This window comes from Triturus cristatus, chromosome 5_2, assembly GCF_964204655.1.
Source record: "Triturus cristatus chromosome 5_2, aTriCri1.1, whole genome shotgun sequence".
Taxonomy (NCBI): domain Eukaryota; kingdom Metazoa; phylum Chordata; class Amphibia; order Caudata; family Salamandridae; genus Triturus; species Triturus cristatus.
Genome location: NC_140588.1, coordinates 415178415 through 415196885, shown reverse-complemented (window position 1 = coordinate 415196885; position 18471 = coordinate 415178415). Strand labels below are relative to the sequence as shown.

Sequence of the window (18471 nt, the reverse complement as noted above, 5' to 3'; positions counted from 1 at the left end):
CCCCAGTCATTCCATGAAGTACTTCAGTGCAGTTCTGGGTGGAGATTAGGATGGATAGTTGGGGGTCTATTCAGCAGTCACCGTGGAACCCCTTTAAAGTGTGGCCATCTTTGCTGTCCCGGGTTTGAGAGTTCTTTGACTATGTTGAAGAGTTCTTTGTGGTTATTGTAGCTTGATTCGATGCATGAGGCTAAGGCCCTTTTCTTCAATTCTCTCAACTGTCTGTGGTAGAGATTGAGGGCTGTCTCGAAGGCAGTCTTGTCGGTTCTGTCCTTGCTGCTGCGCCATCTCCTTTCCAGTTGTTTACAGTGTCGTTTAGCGGTTCTGGGGTAGTAAGTGCTCTATAAATATAATTATAATAAAAATACATTCATGCAATACCTTTAAATCACTGAAAAGGATGTAGTGCAGTGGCAGATCTGCAAGCACAATTTAAGGAATAATTCTTCAGTTAATGAGTTTCGGACACAATTGTGTCTGTCATAGAACATAGATTACTTGGGTGCAAAGTGTATCTGGGTCCTTGTTCTCTAGGTACAAAAGCAAGGCAAACTGGTAGTGTATGCACTTTTGGTCCTTGAAGCTGTTTGTGAATCTGGACCATTGAAATTTATATAATAGATTAGCCAACAAAGCCAAAGTCTCACCGTGTGCTCCGCATGATTGCCTTTGTATTGGGAAAAATAACCGGGACACAATGTATTAAAACTGTCCTTTTTATCATGCCTACCTCAAATTCCTTTGAGCTATCTTTGCAATTTGCTGTGTTCAATGCTTCGTTTGTGGCTTGTCTAATTTGTTTCCGATTTATGCTGTTTGGATTTCTTCTGGATCGGAAACTAGAAATTTGCTATAAACTGACCATTTAGAGAGTGGGGTGCTTCTTCCAGAATAGGAAGATTTTAGCCGTGTGTGTTAGGGTAAAATTACTTCTTTCTTCAGAGCTAGATTGTTTTAGACTTGTGCCACATATGTTAAATACACATTGCCAAGCTTGCAAAGAATACTGCAGTACTGTTTATGTTTTTTTTTTTTCTGTCTAATTTAACAGAGCCGACTGTACGTGCAGAACTCATGGAACAGGTGCCTCATCTGGCAATGTTTTGTCATGAAAACAGGCCTTCAATTCCACATGCGTTTTCCAAATATCTCTTGCCCATTGTAGTGCGATACCTCGCAGACCAGAATAACCAGGTGTGTATATGGCTTTGCAAATGCTGAAAAATCACAAAAGTTAGTTATCTTTTTTGCTGTTCTACCAACATTTTTATTTTTTTAATCTTCCAATTGTCATTATTCATGCCTGCCAGCTGATTTTTTTTTTTTTTTTTTACTTGTTTACAAATGGAGATTGAGCTTAAACATAGCTGGTTGCCCATTATGCAATTTAGAATTCTTATGGATGTTGCAGGCTGATTTAAGCTGGTAAAGCCTTAAAAAATATTTTACATTACTATGTCCATGTCCTAATTTAGCCATTGCTTCTTTGGCAGGTAGAGGTACGCACACTTGAACGTGTTTTTTTTCTTCTTCAACTAAACCATTTCTTCAGCCCCGGTAAAAATTAAAGTAGAGCACATTCTTGCTGCATCAGGAGTTATTGATTTGAAGTTACTGGGCTGTGTAAGTGGAGGTTTGTGTAGAGTTCAGAGTATCCTTAACAACATTTTTTCCCCGTTGTGAGTATTTATTTGATAATAGGGAGCAAAGGAGACTTATACTTTGTTTATTTGCTGTGCTGTCAGTACTACTTAAAAGTGAGAAGTGTGGCCTCTTCACTACCAGAATCCATTTCTAGAAATCATGGAAACTAGACTTACAAGTTACTTCTGTGAAGTTTTGCCAAGTAGGCCTAGAAACAAAGGGGCAATAGATGCTGATAGTTTCAGGCTGGAGAGAACTGAATTATGCGGATTAGATAAAAGTCAGTGCCCACTCCGATTTGAGTAAAATTAACTCAGGTTGTTGGACAGGAAATGGTCTGGCTGTGGTGATATGTTGCTGTATCACTCTGTATATATCTTCATTGATGGCAACATAATAATATTTTATCTTGATCTTTCTTTGCATCTTGTACTTGTTACAGCTCACCCTCTGTTGCTCACTACCTTGTTCTGCCGCTCCTGGCTCTGTGTATACACTCCCTCCCCGAGGTTGCTGACATTCCCCCAGTTTCTTGTGTTTACTCTTCTCCACGGTTGTTTCACCTCCTCCTGTTCCTGTGGTTTGTGTCACACTCCCCTGGTTTTGCCCCTCTACCTTGCTGGTTTGTTGTGTCCCCCTCGCTGGCTCCTTTTATTACCCCTAGCTCGTGGTGTATAATTGACTTATTGCCGACCCCCTCAATCCCTCAACCAGGTTTCTCGGCCCCTTACCCCCCTCTTGGATGCCTCATGACCAGCCACTCCAAAAATCTGGTTGTCTCCAACATCTCCCTTTTTTTAATCAGGAAACAAATTCCAATATGCCATGACCAGTCATCCAACAATTTGAGCCTATACGCTCCCCTCACTACATTTTGAACCATAACAGATATTTGTGTCAACCGCTTTCTGTCAGACAAACTCTTCTGCAGACAAACCCTAAAACCAGATCCTACGGAGTCAAATCCTCTTCCTCAAACTCTGCATTTATTTTGCTAACCTTAACAAATGAAAAAGCAAATCTTAAGAATTGTTTTTGAAAAAGTACAGTTTGAGATGTTACATTGTAGATCTTTTTGTCATGTTAAATATGGTATATCCCGTTGGGAAGAAAAAAAAAAAATGCATGTTGTTAAATAGTGGTTTCTTCAATGAAGAGAATGATAGTCTTGTAGATTTAGAAGTTGCAATTTATTAAAAGATGCGAGGATAAAACAGCTCAGCCACCCAACAGTCTCTGGCACAAGCGCCTCTGGAATCCACATACAACATTCCACAAACTAGCAAGAGCATCTTAACAATTCTAGAATCTATACATGTAAGATAAAACAAGATTAAAGGGATAGCACATTACAACACATGTTTAAAACAGGAGGTCAGTGCAGGCTTTGAGTTGAGCACTCCTGGTTTCATTATATTTGTACCCTGACTCACAGGAACAAGGCACTATGTAATATTTTTTCTTCAAAAGTGCAATGTTCTGTTCCTTCTTTAGAACTGAATGTTTTGCCGACAAACTGGACTCTTCGAGCAGATTGGCACGAAAACAGATTATTTGCGTTTGGCTAATAGTATTAACATAGCGTGTAGTTTCTGAGAGTTTGCCGGTGTTTGCTTCACATACCCCAATAATCCTATCAGCGGAGAAGGCATTGTTGGTACAGTCAGCAATATTTTGCTATTGGGGGGGGCATTCCCAAGCCATGTGCAAAACAGTTGCTGAATTCGCCCTACATCTCCAGCAGTCGGCAGTTGGCTGTAGGGCCATGCGGTGCAACTGGGAAGGGGTTCTATAAAATCTATACAGATACTTAAAGTGTATCAAAAGCAATTTATAATTGGGTGATAGCATCCTTAGTTGACCACAGCAAAATTTTCATTGCTCCCTTAAGAGTGGTGGGTTTAATTACGTGTTCCATACCTGTAAAGCTTTGGGTTCTGTCACAGGACATGTATTTTGCATACAGCTATATAGCTTAGTGATAACTTGATGTGGTGAGGGATTAATTGGTATTTTCTCCAGCGCCTGCAGTGTGGGTTGGGGAAAGTAGCGTGAAGTTGGCGACAAGTTGCTTTTATTTTATTTTTTTTAAATATATTTTTATTGTTTTAATACAAGAAGATTACAGAACAATTCTTAGCAGCATTCATCAGACATGGTGGAATAAAATAGAAGCAATGGCATCTTCACACAGGTGAGTACACAATATGCAGTACAGTTAGATGAAATGTGAATTCGGTACATCATACGGGTGTACTTACTGCTCTTTACATATCAAGGCAAGACTCATGCTTGGCAGAGAAAACACAAGTCACTGGGCTAGTTACAGAAACTCACAAGGGACCATGACAGCGCAGCAGAGTCTGCAACATAATCACAAATGGATTGTGGAATATAACGCACACCACAGTAGATTCATTATAACAATAATGCACATATCAAGTATTGAATTCGGCATGAATGTCTAGCATGTAGCACAGTTCTGAAAGGTGAGGACCTTCACTGCGCCAGTGCCTCTGGCATGTCAGACAGGGATTCTGTCGAGCGTGCGAGAAGGTAGCCCTGTAGGGGACTCCATATATTTCTTGTCTTTGAGGCACGGGGCAACGTTTCAGCATACAGAGTCAATTGTTCTTGGCAATATATAAAGTCCTCAAGCCACTCCTTGAACTTTGGCGCCCGCCCCCTACCCCATCTGCAAGCCACTCTACGCTTAGTTAACAATAACGCATGAGAGGAGAGTCGGAGGAGCGGTGAGTATAACATCGGACATTGAAGGAGAGTCAGAATGCGACTCCAGGCGCCTACTGTACATGTAATCGTGGTATGCGCAATGTCACACGTGCGGGGGGGGGGGGTGCGCTCCGCATGCCATCCAAGGGGATGGGGGTCCGTTAACCAGTGCTTCGCTGCAATCTGTGGCATATATCTAGGGGGGTGGAACCAGTAGAAAGCATAATGGGCCTGCGCACATGTGTAGTACAGCTCGAAATCCGGTACATCAAAGCCCCCCTGGGCATATGGCTGTGTAAGCACTTTCTATTGTGGTTTTTTGCCCCCTCCCTATCAGCCTTATCATTTCTGACCGGAGTGTCTGGAAAAAATGTCGACCGGGGTGATATGGGATATTTAAGAAAAAGGTACAGTATTTGTGGACCCTTGTGGTTGATATTTCCTTTTTCTCTTGCCAACCTAAGAATGGTGTCCCGGTCGCGATAATTTAATACACGTGCAAGTATTGGTCTTGACTCCCACCGGGGGTTTGGGACGCAGGGTTCGATGGGCCCTTTCTACAATAAAGAGTGCTGATAGTCCCGGGTCTAATGGTTTGTGCCTAAGTTCCTCCACAAATTATTCCGTCTTCGCGATCGCTGTTGTTTCTGGGATGCCAGTAATACGTAGATTGTTTCGTCGTGAGCGGGTCTCTAAAACCTCATTTTTTGCCTTGATGAAGCTAAGCGCCCTGTCCATATTAAGCAGTTGTTCTTTGGTCTCTAACTGGAATTCCTGATTCTCAGTGCGGTTATCTAGTAGGTCCAAGCGTTCTTCGTGTGAGTCTTTACTTTGCTTCTTTACCTGGTCAAGTCTCGCGTTAAGCATGTCCAGTTTATCAGTGGTCTTTAAACCTAGATTTCATGTCGAGTAGCAAAGATCATCACTGCCACCCTCAGCACCTTCTTTTACACTAGATTCATTATCTGTGTCTGCCTCCTCATCTCTGTGCTAGATGAGTCGTTTATGCTCAAAGGTAAGTTTAGCTTGTTTCGTATCCTGTTTCCTCATGATACCGCAATCGGACACGCACGAGACCAACAGGCACAGTGACGCGTACCAAGCATAACTAGAGCTTAATCCGAATGCGCTATATAGGGATAGTGCACAGTGCCTACTTCAAAGCGCAGTCGGGTCACAGGACAGCTTGTAGAGGTCGAAGGGTGCAACCTGCTAGGGCCGGCTTAAATGGACTGGTCGTGCAGGGTATATCTACCCCTAGCATTCTAACCCACCTCACCTGTGCACCTAGGACGCAAGTGAACTGCCCGAGGTGCCCACAACACACCTGGAGCACAGCTCAGTGGGGGTCCGCTTCCCCCGGAGCGCAGAATCAATGTGGATGTGGCTCAACGGCACGTGAGACATGCAGCATTCCCCCAGAGTACACGCCTAACACACAACGGTCTGCTGCTGATGTTTTTACCGGTGCGTCAGAACATCCCACTGATCCTCCTGCTAACTCTCTCACAGCTACTGGAGCTAGCGCCGGCCCATGCTGCAACGGGGCGTGGGTATCCACAATCACTTTTTAGGGTGTGTCCATTGCTCCGGAATATGTAGCCACACAGGCAGATTAGGCTCGGTATTGATAGATGCACCTATGTTCGGGTCGCCCTGTTCGTCCTCTCACACGCAGGCCTCTGTGCCAAGGTCGGGGGCGGCCCCCGCACACGGCACCGCTTCCTGAGCCAGCCGGGTGAGGTAGCGTCTCACTCCTCACTCCGCGCACACCGGCACTCTGCCCAGCTGCTCACCTCAGGATTTTGCCTGCTGTCTGACGTTTCTGAACGCTGTCTCAGTCCCGACACAGCGACGTCATTGGATCTGCAAGTCGGGCCCGGCCGGGTCTCCCACTTGTGGTGGTGTGGGCCCCGGGCCCACATGCTACAAATAAGGGACACGGATACAATGGTATATGGTACCGTAACTGGCCCCGGGCACGTGCGCCCGGAACCTTTTATTAACAGGGTCACCTGACTGGTGAAGCCTGTGGTGGGTGGGTGTCGAGTGTATTTACATTACAGGTGGAACACTAGAACGGTGATCAGCTGACCACTACATCCCTCCCAAACTTTAATGAAAAAACAAAAGTCCAACCTGGAAGAAAAACAAATGAACACACAGCATCAAGTGAGTCTCTTCAGGCCATCAGTCAGGCAGCGTTGGAGCTTGGACCCGCATGGTCGGGATGCTTTTATCCGCCTTGGCGATGATAGTTAGACCGGCCTGGTCTCGTGGTGTTGGAGTGTATGTACAAAGTTCAGTGTCGGTGCATCTGGAGCTGTGGTGGAATCCACTCTGGAAGATCTCTCAGGCGCTCAGGCCCCGGTGGGTGACAAAACCTGCAGCTGTTGGAGATGACCTCTGTAAGTGAGGCCTTCCTCTGGAGGTGGCGTGCTCGACGACCCTTCTTACTTGCGACTGATGAGCGACGTTCGACTTGCCTCTCTTGCCTGGACTCCTCTCTCACTGGAGCCTCTTGAAGGACTTTCCTGCTGGCTGCCATGGGACCGTGCGGGGCTTCGTGTGAGCCGTGCGAAGGCGTCGCTGAGGAAATACCAACTGACTCACAGCCAAGTCACTCATGTAGCCTCCGATGGTGGTGTCTCCATCTGGGCGTCCTTGCCATTTGAACTAGAGTTCTGCGCCTTCCTCTGACTATCTTGTGGGTGACCAGTCTTCAACCGTGACCTCCATGTTTCCTGCGCATGATGTGGAGCTGCGGCCGACGCATCTCTCCTGCTCGGACTCCCTTCGCATGGGAACTCCGTTGAGGAGGGCTGTGCGGGCCTTTGCGTAGGCCGCGCTTAGAGGTCGCTGTGGAACTCCCAACAGGGCCACGGCCAAGTCTTGTGTAGTCCCCAAGGGCAGATCTTCCAATGGCCGGGTGTGCTCGACTTCGGCAGGCTGTAGGTTGACGGGGGTGCACAGAAGGTTCCTGGGTGATTCGCCTCATTGACCTCCGGTTGTTTAGAGTGAGTGCGTATTCACTCGGGTGGTGCGATACTCTTTGGCGATGATGCACCTGGATGGTGATAACAGAATGTTGGTTTTCTTCAGTGGGCAAACAGGTGGCGATTTTCTGTTGGGGTGACCTTAGGGAGTGAGGAGGACTGGAGGGACTTCGTGGCACCGCTCTGTTTTCTTCAGGCAGGTGCACTGCGAGGTGTGGTGTTATCGATACCAAGCAGCCGGTGACAGGTGATAGGACGCAGATCGCGCTTGCTAGCGGCTTACGATAGGTCCTCCCGTGGAGCTGTCGTCAGTGACGTCTCAACACCCCGGTGGCTGGCTCATACTGATGAACACCTTCCTCAGTGCTGGTGCGAGTCCTTTGTCCTGTCGCTCTTCTCCGTTCCATCTTGCGTGCCTGTGGTGGTTGTCTGCCCTGTGGCATCATGCCACTGTTCTTTCCGCTTTTGCGGAGGGCTGTCGTGCCATGCTCTTCTTCTTCCGACCAGGTTTTCACGTGGATGTGGCGTCCTGCCACCTGTTTCATGTTTGCTCCACATGGACATCTCACTGGTTGCGTCGCTATTGTGATAGTCTTTCCTTTTCTTTTGTGGACCTGATGCAGGCCTGTCCTGTCAGTAGGAGTTGCTTCTTCCTCCTCTTCTCTTCACTTGAGGGCTTTGTGCTTGCGCCTCGGGGCTGTGCCGTCGCGGCGCTTGAGCCTGCCTCCGTTCGGGCATGCTTGGTCACTTCGAGTGACATGCTCCATGCTTGCGGTGCGAATGTGGCATCCGGACACTTGTTGGGTGTCCTTGGAGCGCATATTGCTATGGCAGTTTGCCTCGTGGAGCGTGCGACTCTTCTACTGCCTGTCTTGGGTTGCTGGTGACTCCGTTTGGAAGCAGTGTGAGGGAGGACACTCTGTGCAGTCTTTGTCCCACTGCAGGGCTTCACTGGTGCAGTGGAGATGTAGAGGCTCTCGCTTCTGCATCCGTGCCATGCTCTGCCTTTCTGCTTCTCTTGGCTCTATGGAGCTCTGGTGGTGCGGGGTGTATCGTTTCTGCTCATGCATAGTCTCTTCCAGGGTGTCCTCGGCTTTCTCCCTCTATGCTTGTTCTTTGTGGATGCGGCAGACAGCCGCTAGGTTTGCATAATACTCCCTTCTCGGGTAACTTAGGTCTGCTCCTTATTTGTTCTCTGCCCCGTGGCCCATACGCATGCCGCTTTCTCTGGGCTGTGAATCAACTGTTCCGCATGGCGCTTAAAGCAGCGGTGGGCTTCTTAGGGCACTTCCCCTGCAGGGGTTTAGCGTCTCTCCTCCAAACACTAGGTAGCCGTCAGGGGCGTGAGGAGCACTCTTGGCTAATCTCTACGCCAATGAAAAGAGACTCCTTTTCTCTTGTAGGCAGCAGTTCGCAGTTAGGGGGCATACTCTATTGTTGCTGCGCTGGACCCACCTTTGGTCTTGCGGTTCCTGGTGTGGCACTAGTGGCGTGCTCTCTGTGCTGCCTGCACAGCCTCTCTTCCATCCTGGGGGACAGGTCACTGTCACTGCAGTACAATTGCTGCTGAAGGCAAACTGGGGTTTTCCACTTGCTATAGAGGTACTGGCCGCCTCCAATATCGTGATGCCTTCAAAGTCTTTAATGTATTTACCCTTGTTTTTTTTTTCTTGTGTAGTGGGGCGTCTTGTCACCTGAGATTCTTGCTTTGGTGTTCCCTTGTGGGAGGACTGCTTGACTATGTTTCGTATGCATCACTTGACAAATGGCGCCATCTACTGGGCAGCTTGTGACAACGTACTTGCCTTTTAAGTGGGATTCTAAGGAGCCCAGTTTCGTCGGGAAAGTAAAACAGACAGGCCACTTCAGTCAGCCTCTTCCATGGGCTGCGAGCCTGATAGCCGGGTATACAGTCACACAGGGTTGGGGTCAGGGAAACAGTAGGAGTTTACAGGTGAGGTGGTTGCTCTTTGTTTTAGGCTCCGCTCACCCCTGGTGCTCAGCACAACAGGGTTCTTTCGTGATGAAGCACACCTGAATAAGTAGCAACTGGCTCCTTTTCACTCCATGCAGTCTACTTTGGAAACGTCTTCTCACCACAGTCTCTCCATGGCCGTATTTGCGGTGGTGCTACTGCTCTTTTAACTCTCTCTGCAGCTATGTCCACCATGGGCCATGCAGCCTCACTGATGCAGCGGCCTATGCGGTGGTTGGAAATGTCAGTGCGGGGCTTTGGTCAGTGCTGGTGCAGTTCGTCATTGTACGGGGTTTCCCTTCCCTGGTCACTGCCAAGCGGCATGAGCATTTTAAAGACTGGGTGGAAGCTTGTGAGTCCGCTCCGTATAGCACTGTCGCGGTGTCAGTCGGGAGGCTGGGGGGGCACGTTCTGCTCCCGCTGCGCTTCAACAGAGCCAGGCAGCTTTTCTCAGTGTTTGTCTGTTGAGGCAGACCTGCACTCCTCTCCCTTGTGGTCTCTCGGCTGTTGCTGCACGGTGGGCCCTCTCTGTACAACCCCGCGGGTGATGCAGGAGGTAGACGCAGCCTAACGGGGAGCAGGGTCTCACGGCGCAGGTACTGCTACCTTGCCACTCTAGCCTCATGCAGGGCGCTTACTTGTTGGTTTGCGGGGCGCTTCATCCACCATTCCCCTCTGGCCACAGCAGCGTTCCTGTGGGCCCTTGCAGCTCATGCAGCCGCCGTGGGCACTTTGTTGATTCAGGCAGGTAGTCGCTCAGTGTTACTTGTGTAGTGTGCGGTGTCGCACTCACATGTAGCGGCAGTCAGTGTGTTTGACTGTACTGTGTGTGTTCTTACGTGCTCATTTCTGCAGTTAACAGGCTTTTTTTCAGTCCCTTGCGATGGCGCACCGTGGTGCAGTGGATGGCTGCCCTGTGACGCTACGGTTGCTTCTCTAGGCGGTCTCTCCAGTGCTGCAGGCAGTGACTTATCATGCGGACACTGTTCTTTTCGATGCATGGGAAGTGACGCTAACACGGGACACGGCCGCGGACCGATTAGTGCGTCCTTTGACTCTGGGGAACCACTGTACAGCGATCTCCCCATTTCACACCTGTGGGTACTTTGGATGCCAGATGGCAGACGCAGTCTTCTCACCCCATCTTGCCTCAGTAGTGTTCGTGCCGGCAGCAGGGGGGGTGCCCTAGACGTGGGCTACTCCTCACCCCCATGAGAAAAAACAGCGAGCCTGCTGCCATTACACTCGCGGGATCAGACCCCCTCGTCGCCAATGTGGTTTTGTGGGCCCCGGGCCCACATGCTACAAATAAGGGACACAGATACAATGCAAAACTGCCCGGGGGGCCCCGTAGGGGACCTCCTAACAGGGCGGCCACCTTAGTGCCACAGGAAGCACAGGTTTCAGCATACCAGGCTCCCTGGTCTAGGGACCTGAGGGTCAGTCTGCTGCGCCACTTCCGGCCATGGGGTGGGGAAGCACAAGGGTAAAAATTCCTTCCCCCGCCCACTGTGCAGCCTCTTGACTGCTGCCCGTCTCGCTGTTTAGACGTGCCCCAGAGCTGTTGGTAATTACATTGCGGTGAATGCTTACTCCACTCCCTCTTCTCTCTCCGGTTTCCCCCATCCGGGTAATGTTGAGGGCTGGGTGGCCTCCCAACGGATGCGGTCCGCCTCGGAGGGAGGAGGGGTGTGGGGGGTTCGGGCTGCTCTCCGTGTCACGGGTAGCGGCATAGAGGTGCACCCCCTCTCTTTAGGTCGGGGGAGGGGTGCGAATGTGGGCCCCTGCCAAGTGGTTAAGGTGCCAAGGCCCGATGGGTCGCGTTTCCCACTGCGTGGCGATGCCCGCGAGAGAGCCTGATCCAGCTACTCACCTCCAGTCTGTGTGTAGCCGCGTGTACACGCCGTCGGTGCTAGGACTTGTGCCTCATGGTGAGCCCCATCGGCCATCGCTGAGGCTGCCACCCACCTGAAGGGGGGTTGGGCTGCTTCCGATTGGCACTCACCAGCATCCAAGGCCCAGGCAACGCAGACATGTTTTGCGGGTCTGTGCCGGATGCGAGAGTGCCAGTGACTGGGGTTTCTGGTGCGCGGCACCTTCACTTGATTGTATGTGAATTTACATGGCGTACCTTTACTGGAAGGTGTCACAGCGCTTTCTACTGGCCCGGTCACATTACACAGGGGCGTCAAAGTAAACTTTTTCTTCCATGAGACAAGCAGAAAGGCTCTTATTCACTAGAGTGTTAGAAGCTCTACTTTAACATAGAGACTACTGGTTAGAGTTTTGCACTGGCTATTCTATAAGTTATCAGTGAATTGATACCACATGGGCATGTAATTTTCGCCACGATGGGGGCATTCGAGGTGATGGTAACACGCTGGGCATTCCAGTTGATGATAACACATTCCATATGTAGCCAGTAGTTCCTTTATATCAACCTACCTGGTATCTCTGCATTCTTCACCTCCAGAGCCAGAATACTCCCTGCGTCCCAAACACTTAATGACCTGTAGGCCAATCCCCCCCCCCCCCCCCCCCCCCCAATTTTACAAGCTCTTTTCCGCGCGGCCATGGGGTTTCTAATTTGGACAGCACTGCCAGTTCTTGGGGGTGGGTTGCATCCGGGTTGCTATTCACCCCACTTTCTTACTTTTCACTTTACGTGTAGTCCTCGCGACTACCAGGACTATCGTTTCTGGGCTACCAAAAGGGCAGACGCTTACCCAACCTCCCCCCAAGGTTCCATTGCAGTGCCTACTACTGTTGTATACAGCAGCAAGTTTACCTGGTTAAAACTTGACAGGGGTCCAGGTGCGCGGGACCGGCACGGATTTTTCAACATCGGCGCCCTGACAGCTGCCACAAGGGCGCTGTCTATTTTAGAGATGACCACACCAACAGGCATCCATCAACTTATTTTGCATTGAATTTCTATTCCTGTTGCCCGAGCCATGGTCCCAGCGTTAGGGGCCTGGTATAGTCTGATGTCCACTTGCACTTGCTCAGGGTATAGCAGGGATGCTACTTTGCTTGGCAGCACGGCTGGAGCAAGGTGTGGGGCAAACTGAGGTGGCCGCCTGAGGTGAGTGCAGGCATTTAGTTGCACATCTGACGGCAGCTGGCCTACAAGGGCCTTGCGAAGTTCCCGGGAGGGTCTGTGTCATCGAAGGTCAAGGTGATGTTCCAAGGATGACAGGATAGAATACTTACATTGTTTGGGGCTAAAATCTAGAACACAATTTGTAGTCTCTGCAACAATGCTCAACATCCTGGAATTCTGGGCAAATCACTTAATCTCCCTGTGCCTTACAAAATGTATGGGTCCTCAGGTAACGGAACTGGTGCTCATGTAAAGCGCTATGATACCCGACGTCTCGGGTCGTAGTTCGCGCTATATATAACTCTATACATATTGAAATAAATAAATATTCTTATCTAGCCCTGAAGGCATGCATAGATCCAGTGACCCAGCCGCACAAATGAAAGGCAGAGTTAGCATATAGTGGATACATGCTACCGATATAAATGCAGGGTTTTTTATTCTAGTCAGGGACCTAAATGTATGCTGCAGCTTTACACTGGCTATTACGCCAAAGTGCAAAGAAAGACTAAAGGCAGTTACTTGGGCAATATATAAAAAAAAATAAAAAAAATCACGCTTAAATTACTTGATTGGGATGACATTAAGAAAGGTTAGGGAAAGGAAGCTTGGCAAATATATAATTATAAGAAGTATGTGGTATTCACGAACAGTACTATGCCTCTCACGTGACCGATATTTCAGTGTCGAGTTCTTTACCCAGCCTTTGGTTCTTTAAGTCATTAAATCCGCCACCCGGATCTACATGCTTTTCTGGTGGTCATGCGTTGCGGATGTCTTACCATGCAATGAACCACAGCAAATGTAAAGATACTTGGGGAAGCAAAGGACTGCCAGAGTTTGCCCAGGCTTACCAGTGTTGAATATGGCAGCCCGCTGTGGATAATGCAGTGGTGTAAGGGAGGTCTAGGTTTCAGGGGCTCCAAGCCAACTGGGGGGGGCTCCTAGCGGGAGCTGGCGTGTGGCAGCCAGCTCGGCCTTAATTTGGGGCTGGAGCAGGTATTTGCATGCAGTAAGTACTTAGATGCTAGTGGTCTGCCCTCAGGGGAGGGTTCCCACAATCCACCCGTGCCTAAGCATCTGAATGGGGCAACCTGCGACACACCTGGCGATCATGTGCAACGCTCTATACCTGGGCAGCATGTGCGCACGAGAGTAACTCCGCGTAAGGGTAGTTTCAGGTATTTACAAGACCGTGATGGAACAACAGAGACTTGTATTATATTGGATTCACTATTGGGTATTCAATACTCCAGGGGGAGGGACCCATACATATTTCTCCCCTGCCACATAAAGCCACAGTGATACTCTTTACATACATGAACCGTGCAGTATGTCTATTTGATTGAAACACAGCGTGCAACCCCAGCAGCACCGGGTTCTAGGTCTGCTTCAAGACTCCATTAGTAACAGCAGGACAGTCATTTTTTCGACCCAAAATGACATTAACTGATTGTGGGCATGTTGCCCAGTGCCAACCTAAAAGCTTTGCATGAGTATACAGGAGGGGGCCTTACTGTGAGTGTCCGGTAATTTTATGAGTGAGGCAGTTGAACCGATACCACTAGGGCTATCATGACGGTCTTTTGTTGGCTCCTGTTTAATGTAAGGGTACCCATTTTCGCAGTAACTGTGTGCTTACCTGTGGTAGGATTTGGTTTGCCGTTTACAGTACGCTTTACTCCTGCCCAAGCCATCCTTTTAGCCGTGGGGGGGGGGGGGGGCTGGATTGCCTCATTTGTCATACTTGAAGTTCAAGGGAAATAGAGGCTTGTCAGCTCTGTAATTTCGATTGCCACGTTTGCTGCGCTTCAAAGACAGATGTTGAATGTCTCCTGACAAGTGCCGCTTGCAATTTTAGTTTACATTGGGTTTGGTGAATACATTAGCCTTTCACTTGCGGTCAGAGAAAGTAGATAATCTGGTTGGATATAGCATTGCATGACCTGGGACACTCAGCAGTAATGCCTGGCTAGCAATAAGCACATATATCGTCATCCGGAAGGGGGATGCAGATGTCAGTTCTGTGTGGACGAATGCTCCATTAGTAAGGGAGCTCCCTGGGTTAAGGCGTGCACGGCAAGGATCTGAGTTAACAAGCAAAGGCTTGCTTCCTGGGTTTGTAAAGTTGATCAGATGGGCCCAGCTGTGCTGCACAGCACCGTGCATAATCTATAGGTCACAGTTTTGAATACTAAGGTCCTAAGCACAATTAATATTGGGTTCGGATTCCTATACGCCTGCACACCATCACATATATTGTACATTCGGGACACATGTTATACGTTCCACCGACCCCCGATGAGAGGTAACCACACATCTTCAGCGATGTAATTTCCTACGGGTCAAGTGGGGCGAGTAGTGGTGGCAACAAGACGCCTGCAGCAGGGAGTGCCGCCAGGCGGCAAGGAGTTGGAGAGTAAATGGGATTTGAAGGTCCCGCTGGGTGCCTGCCACCTGGCCACTGCAGGTTGTTGATGGTGAGCTCTAAGGGCTTAGTAGGGGTCATGACAAAATACGCCTGGGCTGATTCACAGGCGGGGTGTGGTGGTGGCGGTGGTCCCTGTCGGGTCTGTCTAACGATCATCTCAAAGGGCTTTAAATCAACAGCCTCTCTGGTCTCTGCCATACTGTGAGCATTAAGCAAGCAGTCTGAGCATCAGTAGGTTGGGGTGAGCACGTCCGTTCCTGGTGTTGTGGCTGTGATTCCTGATGTGACTCTTGGAGTCCTAGTCCTACTTGCTGTAGGTGGAATGATGAGTGTTGATTACATAACTGGATGCGATGGCTGAGGAGGCAGAACCTTGCAGCACACTCTGCTAAGCAATGTTCCTGGCAAATTGTTTTGACCCAAGGCCGAAGTGAGAGCCTCTAGTGCAGGGCCAGAATCATTAGGCGACTGCAGCATGACAAAGGTCTTTTAGGCACTGGTAGAATGGTGCATGCTAAGTAGTCCTGAAGGCCCACCACCCCTTGCAAGGATGGCAAGCAGGGGTCACACGGGGGACCGAGCTATCAGCTGCCAATTTTTGGAGCATATAACCAGCAGGAAAGATGAAGGGAGGCTGCTGAGTTGCCCGAGCATTGTTTGTCTCGCTTCAGTGACCGTTATGGTTACTGTTCAGGGTAAGGTTAGAATACTTGGTTGCGTTTGGATACTTTGAGAGGTTGCCCTTGCTCATGCAACACGGCGATAAAGTGGTAATTTTGTGGGTGTGAACTAGTGAACTCTAATGAGTTTCTTAAAGGTACATCTTTAAGAAACCCATTAGATCTTTCAGTCCTGCCATTGCAGAACATAAGAATTGTCAACATTCTTCAAGGAAACCATTATTAGCAGGAAGGTATTGAACCATGGAGAGCCAATGGTTGTGGGTTCTTGCACAACAGTAGTAAGGGAATTACATTCAGTTTCAACAGGCTATGTGTACCATCAATAGCACCAGCAGCTGTAAAGCTTCTATTTCGCCCGGGATTGGGGCTGGCAATGTCATCAAACTTTGCTGCCAGACACGGAATAGGCAAAGACATACCTGTGATGGTGCAACGTGCACTCGGCAGTAGAGTTAGCTGAGTTTCAACATACCCTGGTATACCGTCAGTGATAAACGTAAGGTATGGGGCAACACACAATAGGCACTTTCTGTCAGCTGGGGCGGGAGTGTGCCAGTGCCAAGAGGATGTGGGTTGCCTGGTTAGGGCTGATATGGCTGGGAGGGAGCACAAATACGGACAACCACGAGCACATTTTGCAGTCATAGAAGGTTAAATTGATGGCATGGTACCAGTTGCTTCAGTTATGCGTATTTTCCTTGACTTTTGTCAGCGATCATACAGACTGCAATGTTTGTGGTTAGCCTGTTGTCAGGCCTTTTAGATGTGTTTTTAGCTCAGGCATGGCCAAGTATGGTTATGGTGCCTAGAGTCTGCTCTGGGATACAATTCACAGGCAGGTGGAGTGGCAAAACTGAAAGGGGCGTGTGTTTGACCGCTGGTCACAAGTTCACATCCTGGTAGGTTCACTTAGCAGTTCATCCTTCTGAGGTCGATGAAACAAGTACCATTGAGTTGAGTAACAATAACATGTGCATAGTCTCCCGCCCTATAGATTTGGCCGGCAGCCATGCAGGTTGAGGAAGTTGTCCTCCAACAAGGGTGCTATGGTCCGTAAAATAGGGAAACCCCTGGGTTAAGCACAAATGGGCTACAAGTATTAAAGAACACTTGGCATTCCCAGTAGTCTAAAATGGCAGGTATTTTTACTTGCGGTTCCCTCAGGTTCACATTGTCCTGTCTGCTTCCTGGTATACTAGCAGAAGTTTGGGAGGGCAAGGCGTCACCTAGGGTGGTGACTGGCTGAATGCGATGGACATACTCCGACAAGTGCTATACACAGTTACTGGGTGAGGAAGTAAGGCGGGCTTGATAACTCTTACTTCCACCCGCATTGGAACATATTGTCAGGAGTGGCTTGTCAAAGGTATTGCTTTTCAGCCAGGCAATGTTAACTAATGGCTTTAGGTCATCCTGGGCGCATACCACGGATACTGCGTCCCCCTCCTAGTTGCAGACTCAGCAGGACATGCTAACAGGTGGGGCGATGGGAATCCCAAGGCATGTAAGGGGACAACCGGCTGTAAGCCACCCTGGGTGGGGTGGTGTAATTGTGCATGGAACTGGAACAGCTTCTGTAGAAGCAGCGGGCGGGGGGGGTGGGGGGGGTGTCTCCCCTCTCACCACTGGGGTCTGACAACGGGGAGGCAATGATTTGACTTTCCTGGGTAGCAGGGTCCTGTTGCCAGAATTGAATCCCTCCTGGTGTAAGTTATGCATCCATCCCTTAACAGAGAGGTTTTGGTTTTATAAGGCTAAAGTCCACAGGGAATAGGAAAAGGATGGGGGCACCTGTCCAGGAGGGGCATACTGGCCTCCATTCCAGTATGGGCTTGGACTTGTTTTTGCTGGTCCTGGGAGAGGCCCGGGAATCAACAGGATGTAGGTAAAGATGCCTACCTTGGTGGGGGGCCCTGGTTGTGACGGTGGCCACCCCCAGAGCTGTGGAGGAGTTATAGGGCGATCCATAGTCTGCAAGGTACAGGAGGGTACTACATGCAGCAGCACAATAAGGGTGCTAAGCCAAGGATACCCAGGGATGTCTTAGCGTTGTCCCCTGGAAGATCAACGGCACCCCGTTGGTCCTACGGGCGGTTGTGGGCCTGAGCAACCGGGGGCTGCCTGGAACGCTCCGCCCCCCTTTTGGGGGGTGTGAGTAAGTGCGTGGACTGGCGGTCCTCTGATGGGAGAGGTGGCCCCTCCTAAAATTGGTAACCACCGATTGGCGATGGCCACGGTGTAATTTGGCTCATCAGGCGGGCAGGCAGCATAGGGGCTGGCCTGCCCTTGGATCGCCCGCAAGATAACCCACCATGTTGGCATATTTGTTATGCAAATAAACCTGCAGCAATTTTCTCCACTAAAGGTGTTGTGTGGTTTATTTATGTATTTTGTTGTACAAAAACGGAGTAGGTGTCTTGTGGTTTATTTATGTATGTTGCTGTATGATAACTGAGAAGTGTTGCCGATATTGGCACTAGGATATATAGCCCCTTTTATTCACAGGTTCACTTGACTGTTGACGCCTGTGGTTGGTGGGTGGGTGTAGAGTGTGGTTATATCACAGGTGGAACACTAGAACGGTGATCAGCCGATAACTACACCACTCGGAGTCCCTGGGTGTCCGCAGCCGCAGGAATCTGCTCTGCAGGGACATATCCGCACCGCTGAGTCAGAAATCCACGGCAAGTGATCTCTGCCACAGGCATGGACCTCCGCCTCGTTTAGCGTTGCGAGCGTCGCGGCAGCCTCCGCAGGTCGCACGGGCGTATCTGCAGCGCTCCAGCCTATTACTGCCAAATGCTCCTGCTCTGGAGGCTTTTCAGCATATTCTTGGGCTACTGCCAATATCTGCCGCCTCTACCCTCCGTCTGCTTGCTATTTGCAGGCGATTACGATCGTTCTTG

At 49.5% G+C, this 18471-nt stretch overlaps 1 protein-coding gene across 4 annotated transcripts in view; it reads left to right on the top strand.

Annotated features, from left to right (window-relative positions):
• The window catches only part of PPP4R1 (protein phosphatase 4 regulatory subunit 1), an 803115-nt gene that overhangs the window by 164194 nt on the left and 620450 nt on the right, over positions 1-18471 (top strand). For all 4 annotated transcript variants that reach the window (XM_085607334.1, XM_085607333.1, XM_085607331.1 and 1 more), the window contains exon 5: positions 1052-1194. In XM_085607334.1, coding sequence (XP_085463460.1) covers positions 1052-1194 — 143 coding nt within the window. The remainder of the gene's footprint in view (positions 1-1051; positions 1195-18471) is intronic.